The sequence below is a fragment of the Penicillium lagena genome (assembly GCF_028827675.1).
Source record: "Penicillium lagena strain IBT 129212 chromosome Unknown utg000002l_segment0_segment0, whole genome shotgun sequence".
In the NCBI taxonomy this organism is placed as follows: domain Eukaryota; kingdom Fungi; phylum Ascomycota; class Eurotiomycetes; order Eurotiales; family Aspergillaceae; genus Penicillium; species Penicillium lagena.
The window spans coordinates 5,168,308-5,180,846 of NW_026623223.1; the positions used below are offsets into that span (position 1 = coordinate 5,168,308).

The 12,539-nt window shown below is 50.1% G+C and overlaps 7 protein-coding genes across 7 annotated transcripts; 3 read left to right on the forward strand and 4 right to left on the reverse strand.

The window, feature by feature from the left end:
• Positions 1–666: 666 nt before the first annotated feature.
• N7510_004931 (uncharacterized protein) lies at positions 667–1,096 on the forward strand (the record flags this gene model as incomplete). The annotated part of the gene is made up of 2 exons (XM_056976857.1): positions 667–778; positions 858–1,096. The coding sequence occupies 2 exons, from the start codon at positions 667–669 to the stop codon at positions 1,094–1,096; spliced, it is 351 nt and encodes a 116-aa protein (XP_056836813.1).
• A 488-nt stretch (positions 1,097–1,584) lies between these two features.
• On the forward strand, positions 1,585–2,412 carry N7510_004932 (WW domain-containing protein; the record flags this gene model as incomplete). Its single annotated transcript, XM_056976858.1, has 1 exon — positions 1,585–2,412. One exon carries the CDS (start codon positions 1,585–1,587, stop codon positions 2,410–2,412), a length of 828 nt encoding a protein of 275 aa, XP_056836814.1.
• A 647-nt stretch (positions 2,413–3,059) lies between these two features.
• Positions 3,060–3,820, forward strand: N7510_004933 (ankyrin repeat domain-containing protein; the record flags this gene model as incomplete). Its single annotated transcript, XM_056976859.1, has 2 exons — positions 3,060–3,309; positions 3,366–3,820. The coding sequence occupies 2 exons, from the start codon at positions 3,060–3,062 to the stop codon at positions 3,818–3,820; spliced, it is 705 nt and encodes a 234-aa protein (XP_056836815.1).
• An 809-nt stretch (positions 3,821–4,629) lies between these two features.
• Positions 4,630–6,396, reverse strand: N7510_004934 (putative ceramide glucosyltransferase; the record flags this gene model as incomplete). Its single annotated transcript, XM_056976860.1, has 1 exon — positions 4,630–6,396. The coding sequence occupies one exon, from the start codon at positions 6,394–6,396 to the stop codon at positions 4,630–4,632; it is 1,767 nt and encodes a 588-aa protein (XP_056836816.1).
• Positions 6,397–7,258: 862 nt separating this feature from the next.
• N7510_004935 (Glyoxalase/Bleomycin resistance protein/Dihydroxybiphenyl dioxygenase) lies at positions 7,259–7,805 on the reverse strand (the record flags this gene model as incomplete). Its single annotated transcript, XM_056976861.1, has 2 exons — positions 7,259–7,618; positions 7,686–7,805. The coding sequence occupies 2 exons, from the start codon at positions 7,803–7,805 to the stop codon at positions 7,259–7,261; spliced, it is 480 nt and encodes a 159-aa protein (XP_056836817.1).
• Positions 7,806–8,721: 916 nt separating this feature from the next.
• Positions 8,722–10,368, reverse strand: N7510_004936 (H3 histone acetyltransferase RTT109; the record flags this gene model as incomplete). Its single annotated transcript, XM_056976862.1, has 1 exon — positions 8,722–10,368. One exon carries the CDS (start codon positions 10,366–10,368, stop codon positions 8,722–8,724), a length of 1,647 nt encoding a protein of 548 aa, XP_056836818.1.
• Positions 10,369–11,052: 684 nt separating this feature from the next.
• On the reverse strand, positions 11,053–12,280 carry N7510_004937 (uncharacterized protein; the record flags this gene model as incomplete). Its single annotated transcript, XM_056976863.1, has 6 exons — positions 11,053–11,602; positions 11,663–11,787; positions 11,832–11,893; positions 11,952–11,983; positions 12,033–12,052; positions 12,113–12,280. 6 exons carry the CDS (start codon positions 12,278–12,280, stop codon positions 11,053–11,055), a joined length of 957 nt encoding a protein of 318 aa, XP_056836819.1.
• Between the last annotated feature and the right edge of the window lie 259 nt (positions 12,281–12,539).

Consider the following 12,539-nt stretch of genomic DNA (forward strand, 5'->3'; position numbering starts at 1 on the left):
GATACTGTATCAATGGCAGGAGACACAGGTCAATCTGAGTGACCAAACAAAAAGGTTGTTCGCAGCAATCAAATTTCCGTTTCTCCGAGCGTGTAACTCGCAGGATATGGCAAAACCTAGATAGACCTGTAGCATGAACGGGCATCTGAGGTTAAACCAGTTGAAATAGAGAATCTCGGAAGTGAGACAGAATACAATATTTCCTAATATTTTCACAAAGGTTGTGCAGTTTGCCTAAGCAAAACCGGCTCTCCGCTTCTTCAGCTGGTATGAGAATTTGGCCATCAACGCATACTCGAGACAGTGAGAATTAGATTGCAGACACTGTTGACTGGGATTTCTAGGAAAAGACATGTTCTATCTTCTTCTTCTAGAATCTGCCAAGATCTATGTTCCAGCTCGGATATAATAGAGTCAATACAAGGATAAACGAGTAAATTGATTGGAAGGTTGGCATCTAGTTTGCCTTGCTCAGATTGGGTTGTGAAACAATTGATCTGGTGACACCAAGTCTATAGCAGGCTTTGATGAGCTCGGTTCAACTTTCTAGTAGACTGTGCAATCGAGCTCAGATATAAATAAGGGTACAGCACCTGCCCCGTACTTCACTTCCTTCATACATCAAATCATTCGCTTGCCTTTGATCTAATCTCGAAACTCTTAACAATGGCTCCTCCCTTTACTAGCATTATCGTGCTGGCTGTTTGCATTACATTCTCGCCGCTAGCTAGCGCGGACCTTACTCGGTCTGCGGAAGTCATGGCACCAGCTGCTACTTGTGAGTGTTGTCGATACAGATAACGTCCGGTCATCGAGGCATCTTCGTTAATACAAGACAGGTGTGTCTCACTATGTAGTTCAGGCCAATGACAGCTGCATGAAGATCGCCATCATGCATCCAGATATGGGCGGCCTCAACCAACTCTACGCGTGGAACCCGCAAATCCATCGTGGATCTTGTGAGAATCTGGGTGTCAATGAGATAGTCTGCATTAAAATGCAGCCTGCACCTCAATGCCCGCCGACACCGACGATGCAGGGTATGCAGCAGTCATCTACGTCTTCTGGTGGATATCCAGAAGCATGGAATAGGTAGTTAGCTGGGATAGGCTATAGCTGGGAATGCTGTATGCAGGATCCAATGAAATAGCAGTTTTATCAGTTTAGGAATCTGTCTTTGGGAATACCATACGTTGCTTGAAGCATACTATTACCTCTTAAATACAATGGCAACTATAGGAAATTAGACCTCGTTGTCAAAGGATCTGAATTCCCACAGGTCACATACAGGGTTTTTACCACTCATCGCATTTTTTTGTATTTTGTATCTGTCGATTATTAGTTAGCTCCGCCCTTGAGGATGTTGAGAATGCCAGATTTAGTCAATCAGAGATTATTCGTGTTTTGCACTTACATTTGGGACGTCCTACGTGCTCGATGGACCTGTTCCAAAAAAAGAAGGCGTAAAACGATCTGCCAGGGCGGTGAGCCTCGCATTGCGCCGCAGCTTTGCGAGCTGCTTTCCCTCGGATCTGATCTGCAGCCAGCCTCACAACCCCAGCGGGCCATTTAATAGTCTCCAGAATGTCTACATCGTTACCACACCCATCTGCATCTCATCCGGACGAGGGTGCCACGCGCAGCCCGTCCGCGCCGGAATTACACCCCGAGACAGAAGAGAAACGCGACCCGGGGCATCAACCAGACGAAGAGGAGGTGGAAGAACCACAACCAGACCCCAAAGAAGATGACCAGGAATCTGCACCGCCTTTGCCAGACGAGATCCCTCCACCTCTTCCCGACGAAGCACACCCAGGCCAAGCCGAAGACGATGGATGGGAACCCGTTTGGGATGGCAATGCGCAAGCATACTATTTTTACAACCGGCTCACGGGAGTATCTCAGTGGGAGAATCCCCGCGTACCAGATGCAGCATCCGCAACAGCGCCCGGGACAGGGGAGGCTCGTGGCACACAACCGGAGGCGTCTTCCTTGTCGCCACCCCCAAGGCCGAAGTCCCCTGTGCTAGGAGGATACAACCCTGCGATTCACGGAGACTACGATCCGAATGCTTCATACGCCCGACAGTACGAAGAGCAAGCACAGCCGGAGTCAAGCACCTCAGCGCGGGGCGACACCACCGCGGCGTACGCGGCCACGGGCATGTTCAATCGATTCACGGGCCGGTGGCAGGACGCCTCGATTACAGCAGAAACCCACAACGACGAGAACAAGTCCCGACGACAGATGAATGCTTTTTTTGACGTCGATAGCGCAGCGAATAGTCACGACGGCCGTAGTCTGCGTGCGGAGCGGAGCGCTAAGAAACTGAGCAAGCAGGAGCTGAAGATGTTCAAAGAGAAGCGACGGGAAAAGAAGGAGGAGAAACGCCGGGCCTGGTTGCGGGATTGATCTGACGGGAATCTTGCATATCGGTGATTCTGTTTTCGCATTTGGGAGCCTTGTTGATATACCATTCCACACCAGGCGGTGGGAGTCGCGGCGTTGTGTCTATTGCTTCCGAGAATTGCATGTGAATAGAGGCTGTGGATGCCTATTGTATTTTTGCTGTATTAATAATATTGATCATATTTCAATAATATTTCAACTCCAAGTAAGCGCAATCAATGGGAAGTATTCGAGCTTGTATACTTCTTGTTCACCCCACCAGGTCACGTGGTCCCCGATATCGAAGTTTCTTCGGCGGCAACATTTTTGTATTTGTAAACCAGAGCATACTTCAGCAGATTGTGGTAAAGGTAAGTGCACTCATTGAAATGAGTCTAAAATGGCACTTCCATCCGAACATGCATGGCAATTGCCAGCGTGGTTATAGCGGAACATTGCCAATCCGACTTAATTGACATAACTGCTAACAACGTCCCAGCTCATAACCACTGCCGTCCGCATTGCACGAGCCAGAGGAGATCAGCTAGATACGGAGAAGTCTGTGAATTTGATCAGCGTCAAGGAAAGTGCGCCTTGTACCGGTAATTAAAGAAGAGAGGCAAATATCAAACTTCGAATCCTCCAGCGAAAAGAAAGAGAAAAAGCGCACCATGTCCGGCCCATCCTCAACACAAAAGGCTGCAGTGCCAATTGCACTCTCATTTGAGCAAATTGACGATCTCATCTATGATGCCCGGGCAGGCGACCTCGAGGCCCTGACCGCTGATCTAGCCAGCCAAGCTGCCCAGCACAACTGCGCCGAGTCTCTGATCGTGGCATCTGCCATCGACACTGAGGACGAAAACGAGGGCGGAACAGGCTCATGCGTGTTGCATTTTCCCGCTGCGAATGGGAATATCGGTATGCATTCCCGACCTCTTTCTTTTTCAATAGATTATAAGCTAATGAATACCCAGATATCCTCAATTTTCTTTTGCAAAAACTGTCCACCGTTGAAGACACCGCTCTGCGCACTGCGTTCGTCAACCACCGCAATTACTCAGGAAACACGCCCCTCCACTGGGCAGCACTGAACACGCACTTGGAATGCGTGAAGGCGCTTGTCGAAGCCGGCGCTGATATTGCGGTCAAGAACGACGCTGGTCATGACGCCGTGTTCCTGGCGGAGCGGGCTGCATGGGATGCCGCTGCTGAGAACGAGGACGAGGGCGAAGCTGAGCAGACGCAAGAAATTGAGATGACAATCGGTGACGAGGAAGACCAGAGCCAGAATCAACAGCCTTCCGAGAGCGCGGGCGAGATTTCGGCAGGTCGGCAGGTTGTTGAGTGGCTGTTGGGATCGGAGAAAGGGGCGGCGGGACTGGAGAGCAGTGCGAACGCTGCAGAGGGTGCTGCAGAGGGATCTGCATGATTCCAATATTTGAAGCCTTCCTATTATCAGACATTCAAAAGTTTCTAGAGTAATTTGTGGTTTTAGCTGAACTGTGCTGCATATTGGTGGTGTGAGTTTTGGCTTGGAGCATGTTCTCTTTATGCAATAATGACAATCTACTCTTTTCTTCCTATTTTTATAGCGAGAAGACCTTCCAGAGAATGATGTATCGAAGCTTCATCTTTCTCCCAGCAGGATCCAACAATCAACTGGCCATCTATCAGAAGAGGGCTAGGAATTTAAGGGATGTAAAGCCGAACGTACAACCAGTGCTTTTCTCCTAATATCAGATCAATCTGTTTTCAACAACACATTCCAATCCATATATCCTCATCTATTTACCTCGTCACAATGAAGCTCCTCAGCCTTTTCCGTCCCGGTTGGCGCTTTTCCAGCCTTCGCAAATGCCGCTCCTCAGGATGCTATCTTTGGAAAGAGCCCGCGGAAATTGTAAGAGAATCAATTATTCTTTGGCATTTGATAATCTGGTGGGTCAGACATAGCCGAAGAGTCTTGTTCGAGTGAGTGCGACCACTGCAGCGGAGTCTGCAACATAACGACCAGCAAATATATCGTGTTGGGCCCCTAAAAGCTGGCCGGAAGGGAAGAACACATCTCAGGGTTTCCTATAGAGAACGAAGTACTGCAAAGGAGTTACTCTAGGATCCATGGCTTTATGCAGAAACTTAAGGAGATTTAGAGGACTGAAAGCCAAAATAGTGCTGGACTAAGGAACATTTTATTTTTAAAAATGATCATTTCGGTATAGATGTACAAATATTTATACATTAGTCACAGCGGACTTTGCCTTCCATCCAGCTTCGCCTCGGTGTTGATACAGAAACGCCATTGGACACCAAGCCAGCGGAGTAAGAGCCCTCAATAGGAGCGGCTTTGTCGGCTTCAATTTCTCGGACTTTCGCATCAAAACCAACCTTGAACTGCCGCTCTCGCCAGACGACAGTCACGCCGCCGTAGACGGCCAAAATCCAGACTGGCAGAGCTAGAAGCTCCCGGCCTAGCCATGCAGCAAGCCATTGGAGGAAAGGACGGCGAGTCATTTGTGTAGAATGACTGCAGGAGTTGGGCAGTGCAAAGGACGGTGTGTGTGTGTCCATCTCGACTGTCTTGGCGGAATGCAGTTTGACATACAAGGTCCAGTCGACAAAGACCCAAGAGACCATGCTGAACGCGAAGAATGCAAAGAACGCAGCCCAGGTGCCTAGACAAGAGGCACACTGCACGCCTTTTTGTTCAAGGTATGGTGCCAGGGCATTCGTGACTCCCCAGGCGCCGTAGATTGAACAGAGGAATGATTCGGTGCCTGGCTCGACAAGCGTGGCTAGCAAGACGGTGAACTTGCGTACACGCAGCCACCGCACCCGACGAGCAATGTATGCATGTACACTCATATTGGCAACAGGCTGGAAGGCTAGATCCCCGAAGACCATGGCGTGCTTGCCCCAGTGCTCACCGCGCTCTTTCTCTTCGCGCACTTGCCTTCTCCATAGGAGGTCACCGATCAGATGGTCTTCGCAGATGTTGTCGGAGAAGAAGTCAATCCCCGGGTGGCGGGGGTGGGGGTCTGTAGGCGACGGACTCGTGAGGTAGTCGAGATGGGAGCGACGAAACATGTTGGATTTGCCCACAATGCACGGCGCAATGAGCACAGTGTTGATGGCGGTATACATCTTCGCGTGCGCAGAGGAGAGAAACAGCTCTTCGAGCCGACCGCCTCCTATTGCCAGCATCGCGGCGAACCCGTCTTCAGGACGGCTGGAGAGCATCGGGGCAGCTACGGTCTTTGCGTTGTTTCCACGAGTGGCATCCAGGAGTGCCTGCCGTTCTTGCTGCAGGTTGTTCTCCCCAGTCACGTCGACGACTACGGGTAGATGATGCACGAATTTGTATTTCTTGGTGCTCGCCGATCCGCACAGGCTGTCCACCATGCGACCACAGACGCCTCTCCCAACCCACACATTGCAGTCGATAATCCACATAATGTCGCCTTTGGCTTCACGGTAGGCCCGGCTCATGTTGCGGATCTTGGGATTTGGTCCTAGAGCATACTTGCTGGAGTCTTGTAGCAGTGGGTCGTCGTCTTCAACATAGATTCGCGCATCCACCTCGGGGAAATCGGCCACCAATTTGCATAGTGTCGGGTAGGCCGGGTCATCGCTCGACGACACGCAAAGGCAGACTGTCAACTTGTCGGGCGGGTAATCTTGTCGGAAGGTAGCCGCGAGGCAGTCATAAAGGTGCGGCTCGAGGCCCTTGACGGGGCGAATGGCCGTGACATGGGGGGCGTCAGAGGAGGTCGCAAGAGGGGACTGTCGTGGCCGCCGCAGGAAATGCTGCTCTCTAGAAAGGAGAAAAAAGTTAGCTTCGACTAAATCGATAAGACGGGGTCCTTCATACATCTGAAAATAGCCCAGGGCACAAACCGCCAGCACCGTGGTATACCAGATCAAGCCGATCCAACCCGTTGCGAGGCGCACGAGGGCGCCATCACCGATGGGCGCATCAAGAAAGGGCGAACGCAATGGCTCTAGCATGAGACCGGACAGGCCACACAGTCACCGACATTCAAGGGAGAAGAGAATCATGTTCGTCCGTGTGGACGTGCGCGGGAGGAAAAAATGAACCAGTGGAAAGGAGCGGGTCAATCTCGGTTTTGCCGGTGGATCACCGCCTCGTGTGAGACTGTACATCGCAGTACGAACCAACTAGAATCAGATATTGGCAGTAGTTGGGATTATTCTGCTGTCTACTGTTCCAATTGACTGCAAATAAATAGCTCTGACCTACGTGTGTACAGTTCGGCTGCTTTTTCGTCAGGCGTGGGTCCGGACCATTGTGGATAGCGCCGTTCTGGGAGCCACAATCCGCGGCGCAACAAAAGAACCTAGAAAAAGGCACTAGATACTGCAGGTTGGCATTCTCTAGCTTTTTCGGCTTAAGTTTAGGTATTCCCTAGTCTCCATATTCAGATGATTCAAGAATAAGAGAAGAATTCAGACGAAGAGGGTGTCGATGGACGGGCTTTGGAGAGTTCTAGGGATGGCGCAACGGAATCCCATAGGCTGCTGGTCGAATATCTGCCTCAAATTCTCAACCGCAATGATGTTCAGGAGCTAGCAAGGACTACATTCAACCTCTACCAGTCCTTGATCTTCATTCTAGAAAGGACAAGGGATCGACTTCCGAGTCCAGGCGACGAGTAGAGACCTCAAATTATATCCAGCTAGTGGTCCAATAACAGTTGGTCAGGGAAGAGCGCAGTCAGTGCCATACGGACCGTCGCACGCTGAACGAAGGAGACCATTATGACAACTAAGATCGAGAGGATTCAGAGCTTTAGAGACGAGATTGCCCATTTAGTATACAGAGAATTGTTAGATTAAACAGATTTAAATATCAATAGTGCTTCCAAATCCCCCGCGACCCGATTTCTGCAATATGTCCATCCGGGTCTTCAAAATAAACACTTTTCCCACCAAGATCCCAGTCCATGCGGCCAGTAACGGGGATGCCGAGTTTCTGAAGATACGCATCCCACTGTACCACGTCGGCAGGACTATCGACGGCAAAGCAGAAATGCTGCTTTAGATAAGTTCTGTTACCTGGGTTGTCGGAGCGGAGGGAAGAGATGATCTGTTCACTAGGACCGTGACCCGGGATGACTCCGCCGTTAGGGTCGATAATGTTCTTAGAGGTCTGCCCGAGTTGGAAGAGTAGAAGAGTCGTGGATCCGAGATTAAAGCCGGCAACGCGAGGCTAGACAGATTAGTTTAATATTCGTAGTACAAAGAATCTGATATTAGTGGAGTGAGATGTGACGCACTGCTTGTATAAAAGGCTCGGTACCTAGGACGGATTTATAGAAATCAACTGATGCACCGACATCGCGTACGTATAGACATGTTTCGAGGATGTGAGAGATGAAAGGAGGTTGTGCAGCCATTTATGATAGTGTACTTCGAGCTTGACTTCGGTGATCTACTACTGCAAATTTAGTCCTGGTTCACAGCAGTATAGTCGGAATTTATGGCACGCAAAAGGTAACCTCGAGGAATTGTTTTGAGACTATATAAGAAGCTGCGAGTGACTCGTTTGTCAGCCCTCGCAACCAGATTTGTCATGGACGACATCTAGACCAGAAGACCTCGTATTCGTGACACGGGTGGTGTAGACGGCGTAATGTGACTTAATGCCCCGAAACGAAGTGAAAGGAAAGATCCACTTTCGTGCGCGGGGAATACCCTTGTTAGAAACTTAAAGATTTTGTAGCCAAATTCTTGTCTTTCATTCGCCAGGACTTTCTACGCCTTCTTTTCTGGATTGGTCTACATCTTGGGCCAAGCGCTGGCGCTGTTCAACTTTTGCCATTGCTTCACTTCTTTCCCGCTTGTATATTTGTATTCTTAGCACTCTCTCCATTGGTTCTCCCTTGCGTCGATGTTAAGCTTTCGCTACACACTTCAATAAAGTATTGTTCTAATTGCTTAGTTTGCATATGTATCTCCTCGCGTCCCACCGCTTCACCTCTGCGTTACGCCTTAAGAGGTAGGGAACAAACACATCTGGAAGGCTATGTATACTGCTTCTTTATTCACCTTGTCTATTCATTCGGTCTCACCCTCAAGGTTCTGCTACCTTCACTGAACCAGTATAGAAGATGCCGTATTCAATCTGGTACTCACTTTTGCACAAGGCTTGAAAAGTACGTCGGATTTACCTATGGGCTAGTCATAAGATAACAAATTGAGATAATTGATATGGGTTCTAGCTGGATCAAAGGAACTATCTCATTCTGTTGCTCCTCTCAAACGTGGAATACACATGTCTCATTAGTAATTATGCAGCTGGACCCACTCCAACTATGTCTTCTTCTTTTTCCGAACCAAACTGGCATTCAGCATATTGACCCCTTGAGAAGTATCTTGGGATTTGCTCGACGCCCGCTCCCCCTCGGCAGCGGCACTCTTGTCCACTTCAGCATCAGGCTTCTTCCGTTTGCGAACCAATCCAAGATCCAAAACATTGCTCGGCTGCAAGGACTGAGTGCTAATACTCTCCGACATGCTATTGCCGACAATTCGCTTGCCCCACAAGAGCTGGTCTGCAAGGCAAGCAACATGGTTGACATAGTTTTTGGTGCTGGTGATGGCCTCTTTTTCGTCGTAGAAGGATTCCAGGAACGAGTCCATCATTTTCTTGTAGTCGCCTTCGCTCAGCACCACGTGTCCCCTCCCGGCTTCTGGCCAGTAGAAGGGATTGGCGTCGGCAGCTTGGCCTTGGGATCGGAGTTCAGCTGATGATCCGACGGGGTGACGGTCGAAAGAAGGTGTTGTATTTTGTTGCTGTTGCTCCTCAGGAGCTGATGCTGTATCTGAGATCGCCACCGGAGCATCCATTGTTTCATGGACGCTAGAACTGTTCTGTTGCTTATCGTAGTTTGATGCGTTCTTCGATTCCGAAGCACCATCGTTGATCTGGCCGGCCTCCGTCGAGCTGCATGTTTGGCTCGCCATGGATATCGAGTTTACCAAACCTGGAGGATTGATCACGAGCCATAGAAAGCCCACCAACCGGCCGGCAGCGCACTCCTGCCTGAAAGACATCATCTCCCAAAACTGATCTAAAGACCTCACGCTGCGCCATTGACCGGTATCAGAGAGTGTATTTTCACCTTCAGCTGGTTCTGGAAGCTCGTCATCCAGATCAATCAGAAAACGGGTTTTAGGGTCGTCTGGAAGACGAGGAACCAAGCAGCGCGGAGGAGCCTTGGGGTCGGGACACAGTTGGTGAAGCGGGTAGCTGGTAAGCCATCGAGGACGCTCTTGGGTGTCGGACTTGGCCGTGGTTGGAAAGAAGGTTCTGGTTTCGAATTTGTCGCAGCCGGGAACAATCAGGTACGCCGTCGCAGAGGCTGTGGAAGCCTCGGCCGTTTGACCGAGGCGTTTGGGTTCCGACGCAATAGACTCGGGCTCTTGTTCACGAAGAATCGGGTCGATGGCTCGACACCACCATTTAATGAGACCACGATCATCTAGAACGTGTTTAGTGGGGTTCTCGATGCTGCCGGAGAACAAGTACTGGTTCTGCGCACGCGCAAACAATGACACAACCAGGCGCACACCCGGTCGCTGGCGTGTCCGCACAAGAAATGAGAGAAAGGTGGTGGAGACGAGTCTCAAAATCGAGACTTTGCGCGGCAGCTCCAATAGGTGCAGGAGTCCGGTGGAGTCGGCCTTGGAGACGAAGATGGTGGTTAGGTGGGCCGTGTTGTAGACCATCACCTCCATTCCAAACACGATAGTCTCGCCTCCATTATCACCAGGACGATCAATTGAGATGGTCAGAAAGTGATTTTCACAGAATGTCGGCTCAGTGTTCTGGCCTGGAGCTGCGGCGAAGAGTGCTGGGGACGGATTTGGTGTTGATGAGACGTGGCGCACAGTGAGCTCGACCCCTATAGGGAGCACCTTAGCTAGGAGATCCCCCAGATCTGCATCCACAGACATCGTACTGAACAGAATTTTTGTGAAGCTGTGAAAAGTCCCTGCCGGCGATGCGTTGTTGTCGTCTAGGTCACGTGATTTACCGCCATATATTCCAGGAACCAATGAACTATACAGAGTTAACGTTAGTTGGATGATTTGCGATTTTGATAATAGAAGAGGGCATAATAAGAAATAAGTCTACTCACTGTATTGCACCTGGCATTCTTGTGCCTAGATGACCTGTCTGAATCACGCCTGAATCCCGGGCCTGCTAAGGCAAAAGAAACAAAAGACTGAACAAACATTTGCAGGAAGGAAAGCAGTCACGCAGGTTGCACTTTTCTTGTCTGCTTTCCGGCCTTCTCTTTTAGACTTTTCTTTCTTTTGGCTCTTGTGCACCCACCACCATCGCGGAGAAGTTCCCCTTGACCCTATGTCCTCACATCTATCCCAACTTCAAACCCATCCAAGATGGGAATATCCCCCAGATTCATCAGAAAGTTGAGTTTCTACCAGCAAATAATACTGGATTATCCAGAAGCAACATCACAAAAAACTGGGGAATTCAGGGATGGTCGAGTTTCAATAGCCCAGAGAGATGCTTCGAAAAATGACCATGATAAAGACGGGTTCGAACCTGAAGTAATTAAAGAGTACACATACAGACCATTCTAGATAAATAGTTAAACACTCGAGAGACCCTCTCTAGAAGTACGCCGCAACAGCATCCAGATCATCCGCATTAAGCAGCTTCACACCTTCCTGAATCAGGGTCCTCCAGACCAGATTCCTTGTCCGCACAGGCCAGTATGGCGTATTCCAGTATCTCACGCCAATGCCGCGTTCCTTGGCAGTAGAGATCTGCTCACGAAGAGCGCCGAGCTGATCATCTGTCAGGACGGGCTCTGTATCAGCGGTGATTGTGCCGACGGCCATCTCAAAGTCCGTTGATGCGATGGGGGATACTAAGGATGTGATCTCGGCGTATTTGGGGTCATTCAGGCCCGCGAGTGGTGCATCGAAGAAGTAATCGCGGTCTGCTATCGGGGCTACCATCTCCAGAGTGGTTTCTCCCGTGCCGATAATAGTCACTGGGCCGTTGGTGATGGTTTTGTTGTTCTTCAGGGTGGTGAGGTAGCCCTTCTCGCGAAGGGGGGCTAGAGCCGCGATGACGGCCTCGAAGGTCTCTGGCCCGGATGTTTTCACGTCGATGAAGAAGTAGAGTGTTTGGTCGGGGACGGTGTCCCAGACGCCGCTGTCGTCCATTCAGTTTCTGGTTTTCAGCGTGTGGTAGGATCTTGCGCAGGATACTGACTTCTTGGTGGGTGACGTCACGAAGGGAGACTCGGGATTCTGGCGCTCCAAAACATCCAGAATCGGATTTATATAGAGAGACGCTAGAGTTCGTTCCGCTGTTAAGGCGGATTGATCATGGCCAACCTACTGCAGTTAGAATGGCATTGGGAACAGGTCAAAAGACGGACGTAGAGAGTGCCATTGTATAGCCACACATCGGCTTCAGTGGATGTGCAGCCCTTGGAAAGACCTGGGAAGATGAGTATATCAGTGCCAGGAGAAAAGACATAAGGTAAGTTTTCGCGTACCGGTCCAAAAGGGTTCATCTCTCCAGTAATCACTGGGACGGCGTCAGTCACCATTAGAATGGGAGAGACTGGATAATTCACTTGTGAGAATGAACAGGAATCTACGCATTCATTTATTAACAAGATTCCGACAAGCAATGAATGGTTGACATCGCTCTTACCGGCAAGATATCTCGGGTGAGGTCCGTGGGATAGCCGTACTCTTTGCTGCCATGGGTGTTCCTCAAGATGCTCTGTAGGCTAGACGTAATGGCCCCGATGGCGGGCTCGGGGCCGGCGAAGAGAGCAACAACAAAACCAGAGAGTAGCAACATGAGCGACGGGTTCATGGTGCTACTGCCGCATCAGGAATGGAATTGGTGATGGTTATCGGTAGATGTTGCACACCCCTTGGCGGGCCGTGCACGTGGTCGGTCATCCCCGAGCTGGGCACATCAAACATGACCTCGAAATACCAGGAGGTACCACACCATTCTACGAATCTACATAATACGGAATGGGACTCGATTGGTCATTGAATCATTAGATGCTAAATTCTATCGGCTCTGCAAGAAGCCGCCATGATAACCAATTGCAGCCATTCCCAGC